Here is a 23,671-nt window from a genome sequence, read left to right as displayed (position 1 = left end):
AAAAATTAAAAATAGGCTGGGTGTAGTGGCTCACTCCTGTAATCTCAGAATTTTGGAAGGCTGAGGTGGGCAGATCACAAGGTCAAGAGATCAAGACCAGCCTGGTCAACATGGTGAAACCCTGTCTCCACTAAAAATACAAAAATTAGTGAGACTCCACCTCAAAAAAAAAAAAAAAGAAAAGAAAAGAAAAAGAAATTAAAAGTAGAATTTTCAGGGCTGGGCGTGGTGGCTCATGCCTGTAATCCCAGCACTTTGGGAGGCCAAGGCGGGTGGATCACGAGGTCAAGATATCGAGACCATCCTGGTCAACATGGTGAAACCCTGTCTCTACTAAAAATACAAGAAATGAGCTGGGCATGGTGGTGCGTGCCTGTAATCCCAGCTACTCAGGAGGCTGAGGCAGGAGAATTGCCTGATCCCAGGAGGCGGAGATTGCGGTGAGCCGAGATCGCGCCATTGCACTCCAGCCTGGGTAACAAGAGTGAAACTCCGTCTCAAAAAAAAAAAAAAAAAAAAAGGTAGAATTTTCAGATGATCCAGCAATTCTACTTCTGTGTATGTATCCCAAAGAAATGCAAACAAGGTCTCAAAGAGATATCTGTACTCCTGTGTTCATAGTAGCATCATTCACAATAGCCAAATGATGGAAACAACGCAAGTGTTCATCAACAGATGAGTGGATAAACAGAATATGATGGATACATACAATGGAATATTATTCGGATATAAAAACAAATGAATTACTGATACATGCTACAACAAAGATGAACCTTGAACATCATATGCTAATTAAAATAAGCTAGGCAAAAGGGAAAATACTGTATGATTCCACTTTCAGAAGTAACTAGAATAGCCAAATAGAGACAGAAAGTAGAATAGAGGCCCTCAGGGGCTGGAGAGAGGGGAGTAGGGAGTTAATGCCTAATGGGTACAGAGTTCCTGTTTTGAGTGAAAAGTTCTGGAAACAGTGGTGATAGTTATACAACATTATGCATTTACTTAATGGTACTGAATTGCATACTTAAAATTAATAAAATGGAAGTTTCATGTATGTATATTTTATTACAATAAAACAAGACATAATTAGGACAGGGCCTGGCACATTTTAAGACAGTAGGCCGGGCGCAGTGGCTCAAGCCTGTAATCCCAGCACTTTGGGAGACCAAGGCGGGTGGATCACGAGGTCAAGAGATCGAGACCATCTTGGTCATCATGGTGAAACCCCATCTCCACTAAAAATACAAAAAATTAGCTGGGCATGGTGGCGCGTGCCTGTAATCCCAGCTACTCAGGAGGCTGAGGCAGGAGAATTGCTTGAACCCAGGAGGCGGAGGTTGCGGTGAGCCGAGATTGCGCCATTGCACTCCAGCCTGGGTAACAAGAGAGAAAGTCCGTCTCAAAAAAAAAAAAAAAAAAGAAACAGTAGATCATATTTATTGTCATATATTCCTTCAATAAATATTTACTGAGCATTTAAGTGTTGGGTATTATACAAGACACTGGGAATACAGTGGTAAAAACGATGGGCAGGGCGTGGTGGCTCATGCCTGTAATCCCAGCACTTTGGGAAGCTGAGGTGGGTGGATCACCTGAGGTCAGGGGTCTGAGACCAGTTGGCCAACATGGTGAAACCCCATCTCTACTAAAAACACAAAAATTAGCCTGGCATGGTGGCGTGCCTGCAATCCCAGCTGAGGCAGGAGAATCACTGGAACCTGGGAGGCAGAGGCTGCAGTGAGTTGAAATCGGACCACTGCACTCCAGCCTGAGTGACAGTGCAAGACTCTGTCAAAGAAAGAAAGAAGGAAAGAAGGAAGGAAAGAAGGGAAGGAAAGAGGGAGGGAGGAAGGAAGGAAGGAGAGAAAAAGGGAAGGAAGGGAGGAAGGAAAGAAAGAAAGAGAGAAAGAAAGAAACGAATTGTGCTATTATAGAAGTAAACTTACTAAGTTAAACTCAACACATAAAAAAGAGAATACAAAGCTGGTAAACGGATCAAGGAAGGCATGTTAGGAAATATTCCAGGATCAAGCATGGTGGCTCACATCTGTAATCTCAACACTTTGGGACACAGAGGTGGTAGATCACTTGAGCCCAGGAATGAAGACAAGCCAACATAAAATGGCCAAACTCATCTCTACAAAAAATATGAAAATTAGCTGTGTGTGTTGGCATGCACCTATGGTCCCAGCTGCTTGGGAGACTGAGGTGGGAGGATCACATGAGCCCAGGAGGTCAAGGCTGCAGTGAGCCATGATCATAGGACTGTACTGCAACCTAAGCAACAGATAGCCTATCTCAAAAAAAAAAAAAAAAATCCAACTAAGAGCTGGTGTACCAGGGAGAGGAGAAAACAGCATGTGCTGTGATCCAGAAGTGCATTTGAGGGGATAATTGGGTATTGAGAAAAGCAGGGTTCAATCATGAAGAGCCTTAAATGCCATGCTAAGTGGTTTAGATTTTTTGAAAGCAATGGAACTAATTATCAGTTTAAGCAGGAAAGTGAAAAGATCAGCGTTGCATCTTAGAACAATCACTCTGGCCAAAGCGAGAATGGATTGAAGCCAAACAAGGTGAGAGTCAAATAGCTGTTGTAGTAATCCAGAAGAGTTATGATGGGATAGGGTTGTAGCATTTCATCATAGAGACAGCCAGAAGGGATTAAACACATGCTAGTCATGGTTGAATGGGGAGGAGGAATCAAGGATCAGATGTCTGGGCCGGGTGTGATGGCTCATACCTGTAATCACAGCACTTTGGGAGGCCAAGGAAGGCAGATCACTTGAGCCCAGGAGTTCCAGACCAGCCTGGCTGACATGGTGAAACCCTGTCTCTAGAAAAAATACAAAAATTAGCCAGGTGCAGTGGTGTGTGCCTGTAGTCCCAGCTACTTGGGAGACTGAGGCAGGAGAATCCCTTGAGCCTTGGAGGCAGAGGTTGCAGTGAGCCAGGATCAAGCCATTGCACTCCGGCTTGAATGACGGGAGTGAAATCCTGTCTCAAAAAAAAAAAAGGATCAAGGATCAGGTGTCTGGCTGGCACAACACTAGGGGACTATAATTAATTGCTCACATCCATTGTGTTTTGTGTGCCAGACACTGTGCTAAGTACTTGACATGCATTCCATTATTTCATCCTCATTAAAAACCTATAGATACTGGCCAGGTGTGGTGGCTCATGCCTGTAATCCCAGCACTTTGGGAGGCCGAGGCGGGCAGATCACCTGAGGTTGGGAGCTTGAGACCAGGCTGACCAACACAGAGAAACCCTGTCTCTATTATAAATACAAAATTAGCTGGGCATGGTGGCGGATGCCTGTAATCCCAGCTACTCAGGAGGCTGAGGCAGGAGAATTGCTTGAACCTGGGGGGCACAGGTTGCAGCAAACCAAGTTCAAGCACTTGGTACATTGCACTCCAGCCTGGGCAACAAGAGTGAAACTCCATCTCAAAAATAAACAAAAAACCTATAGATACCATTATCCTGATTTTACAGGGGAAACAAGGGTTTATGTTAAATAACGTACCAAGATCATGATGGAATTCAGATTTTTTTGACTAAGTAAAAATTACATAAGGTAGCTGGCACATAGTGGAAGTTCCAACATTTTCTTTTCCCTTCAATTATTATGTAAACACTATTCCTTAACCTGGTTAGTATACAATGAGTGATTATTCCTTAGCATTCTCACTTAAAATATAAACTCTTATTTTGTACTTGATGCACTTAGGAAAAGTTGAAAGTACAACGTCAGAATTACTCAACACAGTTCCAATTTTCTATATCCAGAGCACTATATTGAGAGATCCTTGGTCAGGCGCGGTGGCTCCTGTTTATAATCCCAGCACTTTGGGAGGCCGAGGCGGGAGGATCACAAGGTCAGGAGTTCAAGACCAGTCTGGCCAACATAGTGAAACCCCTGTCTCTAAAAAAAAACAAAAACAAAAAACAACAACAAAAGAGAGATCCTTAAATTATTATTGCAGCAGGCCTGCCAGAGGCACTTCAGTAAACAGCTAAGAGATTTCACAGGTGCCAAAGATCAGGGTAGGAGGTACTTACCTATCATCCTGTAACTGGGTAAACACCAAACCAACCTTCCTCTGAAACCAATGCAGGAGTTAAAAGATTAGTGCAACCCCTACTCATTAAAGCATGCCAAGTTATCTTCTAGCTTCCCAGAGCAAGGAGTGGAAAGTTTTTCTCCCTAGCATCATAGCATAAGCAGATTGGAACTTTATCCAGCCACCTTTTCCATTTATGAGGCCTCCCAACTGGTTAGCTGGTAAAAACCCATCATTGTTCACTGCTCTGGGGGAGCATGGGCAATAGGACTGAAGATTAAAAGAAGTGGGGGAAAATTTTCAGAGACTAAGAAAATTGAAATCTCAGCCACCTCTTAGTATTTTGGAGGGAGCACAGAAGTAACTTTAGCCCCAGGGGAATAATGCCAAGTAACAGGACTGGTTCTGTTATCACAAACATGCCTTAGCACTGTGGTAGATGACACTATGTCATAGCTCAATATCATTAAAATGTACTAAAGACCAGATTCAGATTTAAAGGTCATTCAGAATTATCATAACTTGTTTGTTAAAACTAGGTTGTATAAAAGGAATAAAGTTGAAGACAGCCTGCATACAGATTTTCTCCAACATGAGGGCAAGGAGAAGATGTATTTCTGAGCAATTTTTATGGAGGGTCCAATAATATGCTTTATTCCCTGGGCCTTACTGCTAATGGAGTAAAAATGATCAATCCCTAAGAGGCAGGGACCACAGTGGTTCCCACGTATTTTTTTTTTTTTTTTTTTTGCAGGCCCCACTTCATTAGTTAAGTATGGTAATTGTGATAGGAAGAAAATATATTTAAAAGACAGAATTAAGGCCAGAAATCTGAAGCCACTCTACTACACCACAAGGGGGCAATATTTGAACACTAGTAATCTCAGGGGTAAGCTGCTTGGCAGACAGCTCTGCACTGTTTATTTTCTTTTTTAACACCATGCTGAGAGGCCTGCAGCCTGAGTAAGGAAAGGTGGGCTAGTGGCCTCCGCCTCCCCTCTGATTCTCCTGCAGGAATTGGGCACCAATTCTTTTTTTCTTTTTCTTTTTGAGATGGTGTTTTGCTCGTATTGCCCAAGCTGAAGTGCAATGGTGTGATCTCAGCTCACTGCAACCTCTGGCTCCCGGGTTCAAGAAATTCTCTTGCCTCAGCCTCCTGAGTAGCTGGGATTACAGGCACCTGCCAACACACCCAGCTAATTTTTGTATTTTTAGCAGAGACGGGGTTTCATCATATTGGTCAGGCTGGACTCAAACTCCTGACCCCAGGTGATCACCCACCTCAGACTCCTACTAAAGTGCTGGGATTACAGGCATGAGTTACTGAGCCTCACCTTTTTTTTTTTTGAGACAGAGTCTCACTGTGTCACTCAGTCTAGAGTGCAGTGAGGCAATCTCAGCTCACTGCAACCTCTGCCTTCTGGGTTCAAGTGATTCTCTTGCCTCAGCCTCCCAAGTAGCCGGGACTACAGGTGCCTGCCACCACACCCAGCTCGTTTTTGATTTTTAGTAGAGACAGGGTTTCACCATCTTGGCCAGGCTGGTCTTGAATTCCTGATCTGCCCGCCTTGGTCTCCCAAAGTGCTGGGATTACAGATGTGAGCCACTCTGCCCAGCTGGCATCATCTCTTATACTAGTAGCATGGCTGTCAGCCAACCAAGGATGGAGAAAACAGCAGGAGAAAAAGCAGAGCTGCTGGTTTTCCCACAGTGGTTAGTTTCCCCAGCTGTCAAAGTATTATACCCAGGAGTGCCTGCTGGATAGAGGCAGTGATGGTGGGAACCTCCACATGAAGTCTCTTGAGTTCTGCAAAGGTCAGTGGTTCTAACTCAAGCAGGCATCAGAATCACCTGCAAAGCTTCTGAAAATAGATTGCTGGGCTCCAACCCCAATTTCCAATATCGAAGATAGAAAGCAGAGTCCCGTAATTTGCATTTCAAGCACTTTCTCTGGTGAGAGAAATTGACGCTCATCTGGACACTATGAGAAGCCCTGCTATAGGTTATTTCTGGCTCTGTGCCTTTCTCTCTGTCAATACTCCATTCCCTCTTTCCTACTGAGTCCCATCCATCTATTGCTTTATTTCTTATCCACCATCCTTCTCTTAGTCTCTGTTAGGAAAACTAAAAGGACAGAAAACAGGAATGAACATTGGACTAGATTTGTTTTAAAACTTTCTTTGGGCAAGGGTTCTAGCACGCATCTTGTTGACAGGTGTTTTCCGAAGCAGAATTTATTCCAAATACATGCATGTATCTAATGGGGAACAGTTTAATTAAAAGTAACAGATGCTTTCTAATTTTGCTTGGGGATTCATAAAAATTGAGGAAATATATTTCACTACATTAAAAAATATTTCCTTACTTCTCCTAGACTTTCAAAAAGATTATTGTAGAAAAACCTAAAATTTACCATCTTAACCATTTAAACGTACAGTTCAGTGGCACCATCACCATCCATCTCCTGTTTTTTTTTTTGAATCTCACTCTGTCACCCAGGCTGAGTGCAGTGGCTCATTGCAACCTCCACCTCCGCTGTTCAAGTGATTCTCCTGCCTCAGCCTCCCAAGTAGCTGGGACTACAGGCATGTACCACACCTGCTAATTTTTTTATTTTTAGTGGAGACAGAGTTTCACCGTGTTGGCCAGGCTGGTATCTAACTCCTAGGCTCAGTGATCTGCCCGCCTCAGCCTCCCCAAGTGCTGGGATAACAGGCATGAGCCACTGTGCCTGGCCATCATCTCCTAAACCTTTTCATCTTCCCAAACTGAAACTCTGTACCTATTAAACAATAACTCCTACCTGCCCACTCCTCCAGTCCCTGGCAAACACCATTCTACTCCTGGACTACTTTCAGGCTGTTTCTTCTTTCACGTAATAAAAGAAAGGGTCCACTGCCGACTAATGGGATTGTTTCTATATGTGGATGCCTTGCAAACATGTCACTGAGTTTATTGTAGAGAATGGTAACAGGAAATGGGATTGTACAAAGAAAAGAGATGGAGACAAAGCTGGATGAGGGTTTCACACTGGGTGTCCCATCCACAGGCCTCAGCAGCCCTGCCACGGATCTGCCCGATTCTTTCGCATCAGGAAGTTGATCTTGCGAGCCATTTCCATGTTGTAGATCCGCCGGCACCTTTCATAGCTCTCCCTCTGTCGCCGGCGGCATGGCTTCTCATAATACCGCCGACGCTTAATGTCCTCAATGAGCCCATCCATAGTGAGGATTCTGTATAAGGGCAAGCAATGAGGTTAGACATTTGGCATCATTATTATTCATTTCCAGTTTCACAAACAGTCAGAAGTCAATTGGCCAAACAATTGATATTTATAAAAAATACAGCGGGAAATGGCAATAGAGCATTAACCGCCTACTTACAGAGGCCTCAATAAGAATCTGTGGTCCAGGCACAGAGGCTCATGCCTATAATCCCACCACTTTGGGAGGCCAAGGCGGGCAGACTGTTTGAGCCCAGGAATTTGAGACCAACCTAAGCAACATTTTCCGTTTCTACAAAAAATAAAAATAAAAAATTAGAGGCTGGGGGCAGTGGCTCATGCCTCTAAACCCAGCACTCTGGGAGGCTGAGGTGAGCAGATCATTTAAGGTCAGGAGCTCAAGACCAGCCTGACAAATGTGGTGAAACCCACCTCTACTAAAGCTACAAAAATTAGCCAGGCGTGGTGGTGCATGCCTGTAATCCCAGCTACTCAGGAGGCTGAGGCGGGAGAATTGCTTGAACCTAAGAGGCGGAGGTTGTAGGGAGCCAAGATCAAGCCACTTCGCTCCAGCCTGGTGACAGAGCAAGACTCCGTCTCAAAAAAAAGAAAAAAGAAAGAAGAAAAAAAAGAACTGATACAGTTGAAGTTTGCTGAGGCCCTGAGAAATCTCTGGGCCTCCCTAAATACAGGGAAAGAGGTGGCCCTTATCACACCAGTAATACCAATGGCAGCATTAAAATAACAGCCTCGCCCATCATTTTTCCAGCTTACCACATGCTCTAACCACAGTGCTTTTCTTTTGTTGACTACTCTTTTTTTTCTGGAGATGGAGTCTTGCTCTGTTGCCCAGGCTGGAGTTTAGTGGCATGGTCTGAGCTCACTGTAACCTCTGCCTCCCGGGTTCAAGCGATTCTCCTGCCTCAGCCTCCTGAGTAGCTGGGATTACAGGCATGCGCCACCAAGCCCAGCTAATCTGTGTACTTTTAGTAGAAAGAGTTTCACCATGGTGGCCAGGCTGGTCTCATACTCCTGACTTGAGGTGATCCACCCGCCTCGGCCTCCCAAAGCACTGGGATTACAGGCATGAGTCACTGCGCCCAGCCTATTCTCTAAACATTTTAATACTCAGGCTGATTCTTCAGCCTCAAATGCAACCCCTACTTCCCAGCTGCCAAGATTCTGAAATTTTTCTAATTTTGATGCCAAGCCCATGTGCTATCTCTCCACAAAGTTTTCCCATCTTCTTTTTAAAATTTTTTGTTGTTTGTTTTTTGAGATGGAGTCTTACTCTGTCACCCAGGCTGGAATGCAGTGGCGCGATCTTGGCTCACTGCAACCCTGAGCCTCCAGGTTCAAGGATTCTTCTGCCTTAGCCTCCCCAAGTAGATGGAATTACAGGTGCACACCACCACGCCCGGCTAATTCTTATATTTTTAGTAAAGACAGGGTTTCACCACATTGGCAAGGCTGGTCTCCAACTCCTTACCTCATGATCCGCCCACCTCAGCCTCCCAAAGTTCTGGGATTATAGGCATGAGCCACTGTGCCCAGCCTAATTTCTTGTTGTTGCTGAGACAGGGTATTGCTATGTCATCCAGCCTGGAGTGCAGTGGTGCTGTCATAGCTAATTGCAGCCTTGACCTCAAGGGCTCAAGCAATCTTCCCACCTCAACCTCCTGAGTAGCTGGGACTACAGGTGTGTGCCACCTCACCCAGCTAATTTTTTGTACTTTTTTAGTAGAGACGGGGTTTTGCCATGTTGCCCAGGCTGGTCTTGAAGTCCTGAGCTCAAGCGATCTACCTACCTCAGCCTCCCAAAGTGATAGGATTCCAGGCATGAGCTACCGCACCTGGCCTTTGTTTTTTTTTAGACAGGTTCTCATTTGTTGCCTAGGCAGGAGTGCAGTGGCATGATCATAGCTCACTGCAGCCTTTACCTCCCAGGCTCAAGGGATCCTCCTGCCATAGCCACCAAATGGCTAGAACTACAGGCATGTACCACCCAGCTAGTTTTTTTTTTTTGTAGAGATGGTATCTTGCTATGTTCTCCAGGCTGATCTTGAATTCCTGGCCTCAAACAATCCTCCTATCTCAGCCTCCCCAAGTGCTGCGATTACAGGCATGAGCCACCACATCCAGCCTCCCATCTTCTTAATCAGATAAAATAATTTATTTTATTGTTCGCCTTTTTAGTGATTATTTCATTCTGTCTTTCCATTGTACAAATGTCTCCCTCATTACACTGAAAATGCCTGAAGGCAGAAATTATGTTTTATTAGTATCAGTTTAGTAAGTGTCCATTAAATTAAGCTCAATCTCTTTCCTGCCCATCCAATGCCTTGCAATGCAGCTTTCATGCTGGATTGGTAACTCCCCTAACTCAAACTCACCTCTCTCTTCTCACTGAGCGAAGACACTGGAGCTTGTTCTATAACTGACCTAATCCCTACACACCTGAGAGCTCTCGATCCAATGTGCAATTTGTCTTTCTCTCTCAACCCTTTATCAGCTGGTCTTGAGGAGCCTGGCGGCACCTCTGCTGCTGCTCCCTATTCCTGGCATTGTGTACACGCCCCATTCTTGCCTACCCTGTCCTTTCATGACATGCAAAGAGTCAGTCATAACTGCAAGCTGAGACATGACTACTGTAACTAGAAGGGGAACAGAGAATGATTTATAGGCTACCAGAGAATATTTGTGAAGATCAGTTTGTTTAGGTTTTAGTGGATGGCAGATGAGGGGAAAAGAAATTGGTGCACTCTCCCAGAAGCAGATGCAGATTAATATAAGTTCTGTTGGAAATATAGTCAAGCCCATAAGTCACGTATCCAGAAGTAGATATAAAACGAGAATCTCGGTTATCACATCTGCTTTACACACAGAACGTCCTGGGTTTGAGCTCCAGTGGAACCAACATCTAAAAAAAAATAATAAAAAACCCAAAAAACTAGAGTCTTACAAGCCAGGTTGTGGTGGCTCATGCCTGTAATCCCAGCACTTTGGGAGGCTGAGGCAAGTTGATCCCTTGAGTTTAACACCAACCTGGCCAAGATAGCGAAACCCCATCTCTACTAAAAATACAAAAATTAGCCTGGTGTGGTGGTGTGCGCCTATAATCCTAGCTACTCAGGAGGCTGAGTCATGAAAATCACTTGAACCCGGGAGGCAGAGGTTGCAGTGAGCTGAGATCACAGCACTGCACTCCAGCTTGGGTGACAGAGTGAGACTCTGTCTCAAACAAAACAAACTAGAGTCTTACAACAGAGAAGCAGAGCACTAAAGACCAAAGACTCAGTATCCTAGTCTACAAGGGTTTCCTCCACTGGCTTTCTTCCTGAATTTACTTTAAATGTTGGTATCTCTCCCAGTTCTTTCTGTAAACTTCCTCCTTTTTGGTTCCACATGATTTCCTTAACCTCTGCCAATGGACCTCAACTCTGATTACAATAGAATCATGTCCTAAAGAATTTTTAAAAGGTACTGATGCCTCGCCACCTCCCTCCTCAGAGATTATGATTTAATTGGTCAAGAACTGAGCCATGCACTGGGAATGTTTTTAAGTTTCCCAGGTAATTCTAATGTAAAGCCACGATTGAGAACAACTGACCCAAATACTACTGACTCCTAAATCCTCCCCTCTAGCTCATACTTTATCTTAGCGGTATTTCCAACTGCTTCAAACCTACATAAAATCAAATTTGTTGTTTCAACCCTAAGTTTATTCTACAATATTCTACATTATGATACAAGAATTACAATAGAGTGTGACAGGTGCAAAGATAAGGGAAACACTGCTATAGAAACTCACAGGAGAGGGCCAGGCATTGCGGCTCACGCCTGTTATCCCAGTACTTTGGCCGACTGAGGCAGGCGGATCACTTGAGGTCAGGAATTCAAGACAAGCCTGGCCAACATGGTGAAACCCCATCTCTACTAACAATACAAAAATGAGCCATGCATGGTGGTGGGTGCCTATAGTCTCAGCTACTCAGGAGGCCAAAGCAGGAGAATCCCTTGAACCCAGGGGGTGGATGCTGAAGTGAGCTGAGATTGTGCCACTGCACTCCAGCCTGGGCAACAGAGACTCTGTCTCAAAAAACACAAAACAAAACAAAAACAAAGAAACTCACAGGAGGCATTAAACCTGGACTGAGAACAAGAAAGTGGTTGTGAAGGGATCCTAAAAAACAACTTATCTGTGGCCAGGCGCGGTGGCTCACGCCTATAATCCCAGCACTTTGGGAGGCCAAGGCAGGGGATCACGAGGTCAAGAGATTGAGACCATCCTGGTCAACAAGGTGAAACCCCGTCTCTACTAAAAATACAAAAATTAGCTGGGCATGGTGGTGCGTGCCTGTAGTCCCAGCTACTCAGGAGGCTGAGGCAGGAGAATTGCCTGAACCCAGGAGGCGGAGGTTGCGGTGAGCCGAGATCGTGCCATTGCACTGCAGTCTGGGTAACGACAGCGAAACTCCGTCTCAAAAAAAAAAAAAAAAAAAAAAAGAACCTATCTGAAATGTGAAAAAGTAGGTTGTCCTATTTCCATTCTCTTTTCCTACACCAATTATTGTCCTAAAACATAAATCAGATCATGTCATTCTGGTGCTAAAAAATCTTTCCTACTGTACAGAATGGCCTAAGCCACTAAAGTTCCAGAATCATCTGCACATTAGAATCACCCAAGGATCTTTCAAACATTCTAAACCCTGGGCCACACCCCAGTTCAATTAAATTACAAAGGAGAGGGGAAAGGACATGGGCAGGTTTTTACGTTTCCCAGGTGACGCCAATGTACAGACAGATTTTGGAACTACTAGTCTAAGCTCAAAGCCCATACAATTGCACCCCATACATCTTTATCTTTAATAACCTGCCCTACTGATCACTTGAGGTCAGGAGTTCAAGACCAGCCTGGCCAACATGGTCAAACTCTTGTCTCTACTAAAATATAAAAATTAGCTGTGCCCACCTGTAATCTCAGCTACTTGGGAGGCTGGGGCAGGAGAATCGCTTGAACCTGGGAGTTGGAGGTTGCAGCGAGCTGAGATCAAGCCACTGCACTCTAGCCTGGGTGAAAGATGGGAGACCATCTCAAAAAACAAAACACCTGCCCTATAATGTCTATGTTCTAGTCACACTTAAGTATATGCAGTTCTCCAAGCATTCTATATACTTATTTTTTCTTTGTTCATGACGTTCCCTTTCCTTGGAATATAATTCTTTTTCTTCCTGATAAAATCCTACTTGTTCCTCAAAGACCCATCAATTTTTACCACATCCGTAAACTAGTTCAGGTGAAACCAAACTTTAACAGGTAGTAGTCATCTGGAAAGCTTGTTAAAACAATGGATTGCTGGCTGGCCGTGGTGGCTTCACACTTGTAATCCCAGATCTTTGGGAGGCCGAGCTGGGAGGATCACTTGAGCCGAGGAATTCAAGACTAGCCTGAGCAACATAGTGAGACCCCCATCTCTACAAAAAATAAAAAACTAGTCAGGCACGGTGGCACACGCACACCTGCAATCCCAGCTACTTGGGAGGCTGAGGTGGGAGAACTGCTTTAGCCCGGGAATTTGAGACTGCAGTGAGCCATGATGTGGCACTGCACTCCTGCCTGGGCAAGTGAGACCCTATTTGGTTTTCTTTTCTTTTTTTCGTTTTGTTTTTGAGCCGGAGTCTCACTCTGTTGCCCAGGCTGGAGTGCACTGGCACAATCTCGGCTCACTGCAACCTCCACCTCCCAGGTTCAAGTGATTCTCCTGCCTCAGCCTCCCACGTAGCTGGGATTACAAACATGCACCACAACGCCCGGCTAATTTTTGTATTTTTATTCACTTATTTTTTTTGAGACGGAGTTTCGCTCTTGTTACCCAGGCTGGAGTGCAATGGCACGATCTTGGCTCACCGCAACCTCCGCCTCCTGGGTTCAGGCAATTCTCCTGTCTCAGCCTCCCGAGTAGCTGGAATTACAGGCATGCACCACCATGCCCAGCTAATTTTTGTATTTTTAGTAGAGGCGGGGTTTCACCATGTTGACCAGGATGGTCTCAATATCTTGACCTCGTGATCCACCCACCTCGGCCTCCCAAAGTGCTGGGATTGCAGGCGTGAGCCACCACGCCCGGCCATTTATTTTAGAGATGGGGTTTCTCCACATTGACCAGGCTGTTCTCGAACTCCTGACCTCAGGTGATCTGCCCATCTCAGCCTCCCAAAGTGCTGGAATTACAAGCATGAGCCACTGCCTGGCCTAATTTCTGTATTTTTAGTAGAGATGTGATTTCATCATGTTGGCCAGGAAGAACATACTAGAAAATGAATGCCAAAAACGAGTCCTCTAGATGACTAATAAATGTCCTTAGCACAAGGGATTAAGTGACCTTACAATATATCCAGTTCCTAGAGATAATAGCTCAGAAAGCCTCAATAGTATGACCTTTCCTACAATGACACAGAGTTTAGATAGCATTTTTACATCCATGATCCTAACTACACTCCTATGATTTGTTTAAGCTAATCATGTCCCTTTTCTTTCTTTGAGATGGAGTCCTGCTCTGTCACCAGGATGGAATACACTGGTGCAATCTTGGCTCACTGCAACCTCTGCCTCTTGTGTTCAAATGATTCCCCTGCCTCAGCCTCCCGAGTAGCTGGGATTACAGGCATGCGCCACCATGTCAGGCTAATTGTTTTGTATTTTAGTAGAGACAAGGTTTTACCACGTTGGCCAGGATGGTCTCGATTTCCTGACCTTGTGATCTGCCTGCCTAGGCCTCCCAAAGTGCTGGGATTACAGGCTTAATAGAATACTATTAAGGAACACATTACTCCATTCCATGTGGTTCAGGAATAAAAATTAGCTGGGCATGGTGGCGCGTGCCTGTAGTCCCAGCTACTCAGGAGGCTGAGGCAGGAGAATTGCCTGAACCCAGGAGGCGGAGGTTGCGGTGAGCCGAGATTGCGCCATTGCACTCCAGCCTGGGTAACGAGCGAAAACTCCGTCTCAAAAAAAAAAAAAAAAAAAGTAGGATGAAACAACACTGCAAGAGGAGAAAAGGGGTGAAATAAATATTTAGGCACCCTACTGGAGCTCCAGAAGGCTTCTAAAACAAAGGTGATCATCTTATCAAGGAAATGCCTGTAATGACAGGCAAAAGGGCAACATTAGGAAAAAGAATAACAGAAGACCATAAGAATGGTGAAGGGAAAAGAAAGAATGATGGGGGTTGGTAAATGGCATTCCCTGGATATTCTACTTACTTCCAAAACACAGACCAAATAAATTCCAAGATGCCAGCTGAGGATTCCCTCCCTTACCTGGCACATTCTAGTCATCCTAAAAAAAGCAGAGATTATCTTCAAATGCTCCAGAGCCCCTATAGTAGAGGTATCTACTCAACTTCATGTCTAATAGAAAAGGGGCAAGAAGAGCTTTGTAAAACACAAGAATAGAGGGGGTGTTACTAATGCCGCTTCTGCTTCCAAAAGTAGTTCAAGGACTAGCACACCAAGAGCTTTAGAGTAAACAGAGCAGCCTGGAGTTCGGGCGCCTGGCAACCTAATACTGAAGGAGAAACCAGCTGCCAGTTTTAGTGAAATTCAAATGATTATGTAAAAGGAGCCAAGCTGCCTGAGGGGGGAGTTGCGGGTGGCAGACTCACATGTCAGTGTAGCCAGCCTACGTCAGGACAGACGTGTATGTAGAAGGACTCAATGGACCTAGCAGGTCGCCCACCAGGAGTAAAAGGAGTCAACCGGGCATGCGTCCAGTGTGCTTGCCTTTCTTTGCTTGGAGGCCAGCCAATCATGCAGGACTTCCTAGCACCCCCTCTCTCTACCTCCTCATCCCTGGGCACCAATGAGGGCCCCCGGTTACATAACAGGCATTTTGTGGTGGCCTCACTGGGCAGACACATAGGCAGTTTCCTTTCTAAGACTCCCTCTGTACTCCAAACACGGTAAAGCTTTAACCACCTCCCTCTAGACTCATTTGCTCTCCTGCCTATTGTAATTAGACCACAGAACAAGTAACTTATTTTTAAACTACCAACTATGAGAAAGCAGAAAGACATCAGGAGAGGCCTGGAGTGCGAGAGGGATATACAGAAAAGGTGGCCAGAAAGAGGACACTTGGGAAAAGCAGACAAAAAGAAACAGATCAGTCAGAAAATGTGCTTAACAGGCAGCAGGAAAACAGAAGATTGGATCACTCCAAAATCAGTCTGCTCACATGTGCATGCTTAAAAGTCCTTGCCTAGAAAATTATTCTAAGAGTAAAATATTTGTTCACTTTTTTCCTCCTGAAGCTATACTACAATTTATGGGACACATATCCAACACTCCAAGACAAAAAAAAAAAAAAGAAAAGAAATGCAGCATTCTAAAGATTGAATCTAAAATGACAAAATAAGTATCTTTCCCAAAGATTATAAAAATCACTACCATAATACATTCCCCAAGCTAGCTCCTTTCAACCAATGCATTTCTTGCACTGGCTTCCTAGACAATCCCAGACACGAAGTTCCAATCTTCCAAATTCACAAGGAAGCCTAAAAGAGATCATCTCATGTCAGGCTCTAAGTCTGTGGGACTTGAACGTCTTCATTTTTCTAACCACTCCTCTTCTAACTCTTTCTTTTTTTTTTTTTTTGAGATTGAGTTTGTTACCCAGGCTGGAGTACAATGGCGCAATCTCAGCTCACCGCAGTCTCCGCCTCCTGGGTTCAGGCAATTCTCCTGCCTCAGCCTCCCGAGTAGCTGGGATTACAGGCACACACCACCATGCCCAGCTCATTTTTTGTATTTTTAGTAGAGACGGGGTTTCACCATGTTGACCAGGATGGTCTCAATCTGTTGACTTCGTGATCCACCTGCCTTGGCCTCCCAAAGTGCTGGGATTACAGGCTTGAGCCACCGCGCCCGGCCAATTCTTTTCTTTTAAGCACTGTAAATTGCTTTTTTCCCCTCCAAAACCTACTCCTCCTTTTGTGTTTTAAGCCCTGAAGACGGGTAATACTGTGCTTTTTTTTTTTTTTTTTTTTTGAGATGGAATCTGGTTCTGTCACCAGGCTGGAGTACAGTGGTGCGATCTTGGCTCACTGCAACCTCCACCTCTCAGGTTCAAGTGATTCTCCTGCCTCACCCTCCTTAGTAGCTGGGACTATAGTTGCCACTACCATGCTCGGCTAGTTTTTGTATTTTTAGTACAGAGGGGGTTTCATCATGTTGGCAAAGATGGTCTCAATCTCCTGACCTCATGATCCGCCCGCCTCGGCCTCCCAAAGTGCTAGATTACAGGTGTGAGCCACCATGCTCAGCCAATACAGTGCTTCTTAACTAGGGTACTTAACAGAATGTCAAGGGATACAAGAGTTTCTGGACAAATTTGATGCATCTGCCTGGAGCACCAATTTTAACTCAAGGGAGTAGGGGTGCTAGTCATAAAACAGATGCAACAGCAATGAATAAGTTCACGTTAAATTTTAACTTAGGGAGAGTTCAAAGAAATTCCATGTTTGCTTATAAGCTTATAGTAGCAGAACCTCTATAGTTCATTCACTCTCCTCTTGTGTTAATGAAAAAGTTTGACAAACATTAAACAAAGAAGTGAAAAAACAGATAATGGAACATAACGGCCAGATGTAGGGGCTCACACCTGTAATCCCAGCACTTCGGGAGGCCAAGAGGGGTGAACCACCTGAGGCTGGGAGTTTGAGACCAGCCTAATCAACAGGGAGAAACCTCATCTCTACTAAAAAAAAAAATTAGCTGGGCATGATGACTCATGCCTGTAATCCCAGCTACTTGAGAGGCTGAGGCAAGAGAATTGCTTAAACCCCGGAGGCAGAGGTTGCAGTGAACGGAGATCACACCATTGCATTCCATCCTGGGAAACAAGAGGGGAACTCCATCTCAAGGAAAAAAAAAAAAAACAACAACAAAATAATGGAACATTAATTAAGTAGACATTTAATGAGAGCTTTGGATGTGCCAGACATTTTTGGTAAATCCAAGAAATATATAAATGAAAAAGCACAGGTTTCTGTCTTTAAGAAGGCTACAAGCCATTTTTTTTTTTTTGAGACAGGGTCTCACTCTGTTGCCCAGGCTGGAGCGCAATGGCGAGATCTCAGCTCACTGCAACTTCCACCTCCCAGGTTTAAGCAACTCACAAGTAGCCGGGATTATAGACGTGCACCACCATGCACAGCTAATTTTTATATTTTTAGTAAAGATGGGGTTTCGCCATGTTGGCAGGCTGGTCTTGAACTCTTGGCCTCAAGTGATTCATCCGCCTCCACCTCCTAAAGTGCTGAGATTACAGGTGTGAGGCACCACGCCCAGCTGCTACTCTTTTTTTTTTTTTTTTCTGAGACAGGGTCTCACTGCTGGGGTGCAATGGCACAATCTCAGCTCACTGCAACCTCCGCCTCCTGGGTTCAAGTGATTCTCCTGCCTCAACCTCCTGAGGAGCTAGAACTATAGGCATGTGCTACCATGCCAGGCTACTTTTTGTATTTTTAATGGAGACAGGGTTTCACCCTTTGGCCAGGCTGGTCTGGAACTTCTGACCTCGTGATCTGCCCACCTCGGCCTCCCAAAAGTGCTGGAATTACAGGTGTGAGCTGCCACGTCCAGCCACAAAATAGCGACTTTTCTAAAAACAACATTCTTGCTTTTGTGTTATCTACACTTTAAGAATAGGGAAACTAACTGAGCCTTTTGGAAATTTGTTTTACCATTAAGTAACAGCTATCTTTTGCTATCTTTCAATAATGTAAACATCTTGCCAGGCGCGGTGGCTCACGCCTATAATCCCAGCACTTTGGGAGGTCGAGGCAGGTAAATCACGAGGTCAAGAGACGAGACCATCCTGGTCAACAAGGTGAAACCTCGTCTCTACTAAAAATACAAAAATTAGCTGGGCATGGTGGTGTGTGCCTGTAATCCCAGCTACTCGGGAGGCTGAGGCAGGAGAATTGCTTGAACCCAAGAGGCAGAGGTTGCGGTGAGCCAAGATCGTGCCATTGCACTCCAGCCTGGGTAACAAGAGCGAAACTCCGTCTCAAAGAAAAAAATAATAATAATAATAATAATGAAACATCTCAACAACCATGGCCAGAAGACCCATCTAAATGTACCAAAACAAATCATACAGAAAAAGATTTACAGGGAGAAGTCGGAAAAAAAAAAAAGTGTGAAGGTATATGTTAGACATTCCTTTTCCCAAATTCAACGTTCCATCTCACTAGCTAACTCACTACAGGGTCTGGATGTTACCTATAAGATGCTCATTTTAGGCCGGGCACAGTGGCTCATGCCTGTAATCCCAGCACTTTAGAAGACTGAGGCAGGTGGATCACCTGAAGGTAGGCGGATAACCTGAGGTCAGGAGTTTGAGACCAGCCTGACCCACATGGAGAAACCCTGTCTCTACTAAAAATACAGAATTAGCTGGGCGTGGTGGTGCATGCCTGTAATCCCAGCTACTTTGGCAGGAGAAATGCTTGAACCCAGAAGGCGGAGGTTTGGGTGAGCCGAGATCTTGCCATTACACTCCAGCCTGGGGAACAAGAACGAAACTCCATCACACACAAAAAAAAAAAAAAAAAAAAGGACATTCATTTTGTATTTCCAAGATAGGGGCAGAGAAGGGTCATTAGACATCACATACCTCTCACAGACATGCCACCAGAAGGTCTGAAATAGGAGAGTTGGGAATGAGGAGAAAATAGAGAAAAATGAAATAGGATACTTTACAACCTGGTACTTGATTGTCTTTACTCTCAGCCTAAGTGACAATGTAGAGGAAGTAGCTCCAGCCCTAGGACATGACTGTTATGCACATAGAGTGAGGGGATGGGGCTGACTCCAGACCAGATTTTTTTTTGTTTTTGAGAGTTTTATTCTGTGGTCCAGACTGGAATGCAGTGGCATGATTCTGGCTCACTGTAGCGTCTGCTTCCCAGGTTCAAATGACTCTCCTCCCTCAGACTCTCAAGTAGCTGGGATTACAAACTGCACCATTCCCTGCTAATTTTGTATTTTTAGTAGAGACAGGGTTTCACCCTATTGGCCAGGCTGGTCTTGAACTCCTGACCTCAGGTGATCCAGCCACCTTGGCCTGCTCAAGTGCTGGGATTAACAGGCGTGAGCCACCATGCCGGCCCTAAGATCAGATCCTTTAAAAAGACAAACCATTCTGAGCCTGCAACTGCTTTTCATTTACACAGCTTCTGACCTCATTTTTGTCCTCACTAACTGTAGTCTTCTGCCATTTGGTCCTGTACACCTAGAACACTCTGCCTTGCTAAGGACTAGGTTCCCTTTCCTTTGCCCTCCCAGTCCTCAAGAACCTTACCAATACTTAAACCCAATCAGATTAGGATTGTCTTTTTTTTTTTTTTTAAGCTACACTTGTTGAAATGGGAAGATAAGGATTTTAAATCGGAAAATGAACTACCATAAGTCCCTCCATGTCTAGTAAGACTAGTAAATAATCTATTATTAAAGAACACTGCACTAAAAAGATGTGCTTTAGGCTCCTCTGCTCCTCTCCACCATTCAGTAATTGCACAATCCAGTAAAGATAATTCTGATCTATTCTTACTTGTGAAATTAAACTACCACATTAAAGTCCTTAAGGCAGCCCATGCAATATCTTTCCTACATTTTTATATTTATTTATTTATTTATTTTGAGATGGAGTTTCGCTCTTGTTACCCAGGCTGGAGTGCAATGGCACAATCTTGGCTCACCGCAACCTCCGCCTCCCGGGTTCAGGCACTTCTCCTGCCTCAGCCTCCTGAGTAGCTGGGATTACAGGCACGTGCCACCATGCCCAGCTAAGTTTTTGTATTTTTAGTAGAGACGGGGTTTCACCATGTTGACCAGGATAGTCTTGATCTCTTGACCTCGTGATCCACCCGCCTCCGCCTCTTAAAGTGCTGGGATTACAGGCATGAGCCATGGCGCCCGGCCCCTACATTTTTATTTATTTATTTTTTTAGAGACATGGTCTCCTTATGCTACCTAGATTAGAGTGCAGTGCTTACTCACAGGCACAGCAGGAGTGCACTCACACTATAGTCTTGAACTCCTGGGCTCAAGCAATCCTCCTGCCTCAGCTTCTGGAGTAGCTGGGACTACAGGAGTCCCTGCCTTACAATTCTTTGATAATTCAACAAATGTTTGTTTCTCCAAACGTTACATGACGAGTGAGTCAAACCAGAAAGTCAAAATCCACACAACTGGTGAGAAGGAAAGGCTAAGAACTTTTTGCTTGAGAAATCAGTGGCAAAATATTACTAGGGCTGTTCTACATCTCTTAGCCTCGCATTCAAAACTTTTCAATAAAGTTCCTCAATCCCAGCTAGTTTGTTTCCATTTATGTCTTTTTCCTTATGCTGTATTTTTCCTCAAAAATTGTAAGCTTTCCCATCTCTCTGTTTTTCAAGTTTTTAAGAAACGGGGTATTGCTATGTTAGCCAGGTTGGTCTTGAACTCTTGGCAACAAGCAATCCTCCCCTCTAGGCCTCTCAAAGTGCTAGGATTATAGGAGTGAGTCACCGCACCCAGCCAGCTTTCCCGTCTTTTGCCTGCTTCTCCAGGATCCCAATCTGAATTCACCTTTTCCTTTAGCTTTGCCCCACACCAATCACTCCTGCCGCTTTCTATTTATCATGCTATGTTCCCGCTTCCTAGCAACTGCACATCTTGATTTTCCCTTTGGGCTTTTCTTTAAGTTTTTGAAAGAGTTCAGGTTCCTCATAAAAGGAGTAATTACACTTGGGCAACATGACAAGACTCCCTCTGTACAGAAAATACAAAAATTGGCCAGCCGCGGTAGCTCACGCCTGTAATCCCAGCACTTTGGGAGGCCAAGGCGGGTGGATCACGAGGTCAAGAGATCGAGACCATCCTGGTCAACATGGTGAAACCCCGTCTCTACTAAAAATACAAAAAATTAGCTGGGCATGGTGGCGTGTGCCTGTAATCCCAGCTACTCAGGAGGCTGAGGCAGGAGAATTGCCTGAACCCAGGAGGCGGAGGTTGCAGTGAGCCGAGATCGCGCCATTGCACTCCAGCCTGGGTAACAACAGCGAAACTCCGTCTCAAAAAAAAAAAAAAAGGAAGAAAATACAAAAATTAACTGCAGTGGTGGCAAGCGCTGGTAGACCGAACTACTCAGAAAACTGAGGTTAAAAAGCAGGGTTGGGGGGGGCCAGGCTGGTAGGGGGTGATTCTATTCAGTTAGGTTTGAGAAAGAACTTTTTTTTTTTTTTTTTTTTTTTTGAGACCGTCTCAGTCTGTCCTCAGGCTGGAGTGCAGTGGCGCGATCTCGGCTCACTGCAACTTCTGTCTCCAGGGTTCAAGCGATTCTCCTGCCTCAGCCTCCCGAGTAGCTGGAATTACAGGCGCGCGCCACCAAGCCTGTAAAAATTTTTGTATTTTTCGTAGAGACAGGGTTTCTCCACATTGGCCATGCTAGTCTCGAACTCCCAACCTCAGGTGATCCACTCGCCTCGGCCTCCCAAAGTGCTGGAATTACAGGCGTAAGCCACCGCGCCCGGCCAGAACTTCATTTTTAAGATAATAAACAAAGGGGCTGAGTCGTTTTAAGAGACGGCGAACACCTGAGCTGGCACTGCTTTGAGAACAATCAACGAAGGGGGAAAGGAGAGAAAAAGCACTGCACATCCCAGAGAGTCTAGGAATGATTCTAGGCCCTTAACAGTTACCTGTTTAGGGTCCTGTATGCGCTTTCCACGTTCCCTTCCTGTACCATCACAGTCCTTGCGATGAACTTCAGATGTCTTGCCATGACCTTGGATTTAAGTATTCACTCCAAAGCCTAAAGGATGATAGAGAAAGGGCGAGAAAAGTAGAAAGAAAAACGCAACATAATACCGCGCGGCTTAGTTAGGATCTGTAAATGCAACGTGCTCAGGGACGTGCGAGATGGAGCACACGGAAGTCAACCGAGAAAGTAGACGCGAATAGTTATCTCTCATTCTCACGGCCAATCTAAACCCTTGTCTAGGGAAGAAAAGAGATGGTAGCGGGGCGTTACCACAAAGACGCATCGCCGGGCAAGGGAAGGACAGGAGCGACAAGGAGACGCCACTGGGTCCCAACAACCGCACACAGCTCCAACAGGGCTTGGGTTAGGAGCTGGGCAAGGATTCTTTGTTGGTCTTTGGAAAAAGGAGCAAAAGCCCGCCTTCATTTCTCTAAACGACGCACAACTCCTCACCTGGAGCGCTCAGTACCTAACCGACCCGAGGGCTTCTCGCTACCGGAAGCGGAAACTACGGTATCTAGCGCCGCGCAAAGAGGCTGACGTAGAAAACGTGCGTGGAAACCATGGCAACGTCCTTTGTGGCCTCACTTGACAGCCTCTTGTCCCGGGGCTGGACTCTACACCTCACAAAGCAGAATACCCATTGACTTAAATTCCCCCGAAACAGATTTCTCGCCCTCTCATGGAGTCAAAGTCCTTGGGCCTCTGAAAAGGTCAGCCCAATTTCATACTCCTTAATCCTCTGAAACCCTTGATAAATATTTGAGCTATTTCTCTCTCTAGATGGAAAATGAAAGAAGTAGGCGCTTCCTGAGGATGCTTGTTTTCTCTTCGGAAAGGACAGACTCTAGATGTGCTCTACGGACGAAAAACAGATTCATACCCATCATCCGCCCAATTGCTAAGAAAAAGAAACGAAACGAACATACTGTGAGTTTGCTGTATCATCTTCCCACTCATTTAACTACATAAAGTTAAATCACTAAATAAAGATACAGGAAACACCTGCAGGGTTTAGAATAAAAAATTTTGTCAGCTTCTATGCCTTTTGCGTGCTAGCGAGACTTACTGGAAATATCTCCTTTTAAATTTCTTCTTCACTGTGGGGACACTCGTTCTCTTATTTGTATGCTACCTGTACATATCCATTTATGGCTATTCACATAAGTTCGGCTGTAATGGCTGTGGGAAAATGAAACTCCTTTAGAGAGAACACACACAGGTGCATCCTCATCAGTTATGTTAGTAACTCACACAAAAACTTAAGCCCACCTCAGAGTAAACCAGGTCCAAAGTAACAAAATAGAACTAGATTGGGACATTATTATACTTGTCAGCAAACTTTCACTGAATGCCTACTATGTGTCAGATAATTGTTGATACCATTCTAGCGCCTTCTGGACCACTAGGAGACATTATATAGACATAAAAGATAAATACCAAAACAAAATAGTATATAAAAAATACAAAGTAGGGGCCGGGCGCGGTGGCTCAAGCCTGTAATCCCAGCACTTTGGGAGGCCGAGGCGGGTGGATCACAAGGTCAAGATATCGAGACCATCCTGGTCAACATGGTGA

General features: G+C 44.9%; 1 protein-coding gene across 2 annotated transcripts; it reads right to left on the bottom strand.

The window, feature by feature from the left end:
- Positions 1-6,282: 6,282 nt before the first annotated feature.
- Positions 6,283-22,584, bottom strand: MRPS21 (mitochondrial ribosomal protein S21). 2 transcript variants are annotated; one of them, XM_003735111.4, is made up of 3 exons: positions 22,364-22,584; positions 22,032-22,144; positions 6,283-7,297 (listed from the first exon to the last, which is right to left on the bottom strand). In XM_003735111.4, exons 2-3 carry the CDS (start codon positions 22,112-22,114, stop codon positions 7,117-7,119), a joined length of 264 nt encoding a protein of 87 aa, XP_003735159.1. In that variant the 5' UTR covers positions 22,115-22,144; positions 22,364-22,584; the 3' UTR covers positions 6,283-7,116. The 2 variants fall into 2 exon arrangements, with proteins under 2 accessions (XP_003735159.1, XP_002759913.1); XM_002759867.4 differs by having other exon boundaries at positions 22,547-22,584.
- Between the last annotated feature and the right edge of the window lie 1,087 nt (positions 22,585-23,671).

Source organism: Callithrix jacchus, chromosome 18 (assembly GCF_049354715.1).
Source record: "Callithrix jacchus isolate 240 chromosome 18, calJac240_pri, whole genome shotgun sequence".
NCBI classification, from domain to species: Eukaryota; Metazoa; Chordata; class Mammalia; order Primates; family Cebidae; genus Callithrix; species Callithrix jacchus.
Note: the sequence above shows the minus strand (reverse complement) of the source record. Positions and strands in the feature narration are given on the sequence as shown.

Excerpts from the sequence above, each read along its gene's own strand:
- MRPS21 (XM_003735111.4), bottom strand. The coding sequence starts at position 22,114 with ATGGCAAGACATCTGAAGTTCATCGCAAGGACTGTGATGGTACAGGAA. Across the intron at positions 7,298-22,031 it reads GCATACAGGACCCTAAACAG|AATCCTCACTATGGATGGGC; the intron begins GTAACTGTTAAG and ends GCCCTTATACAG.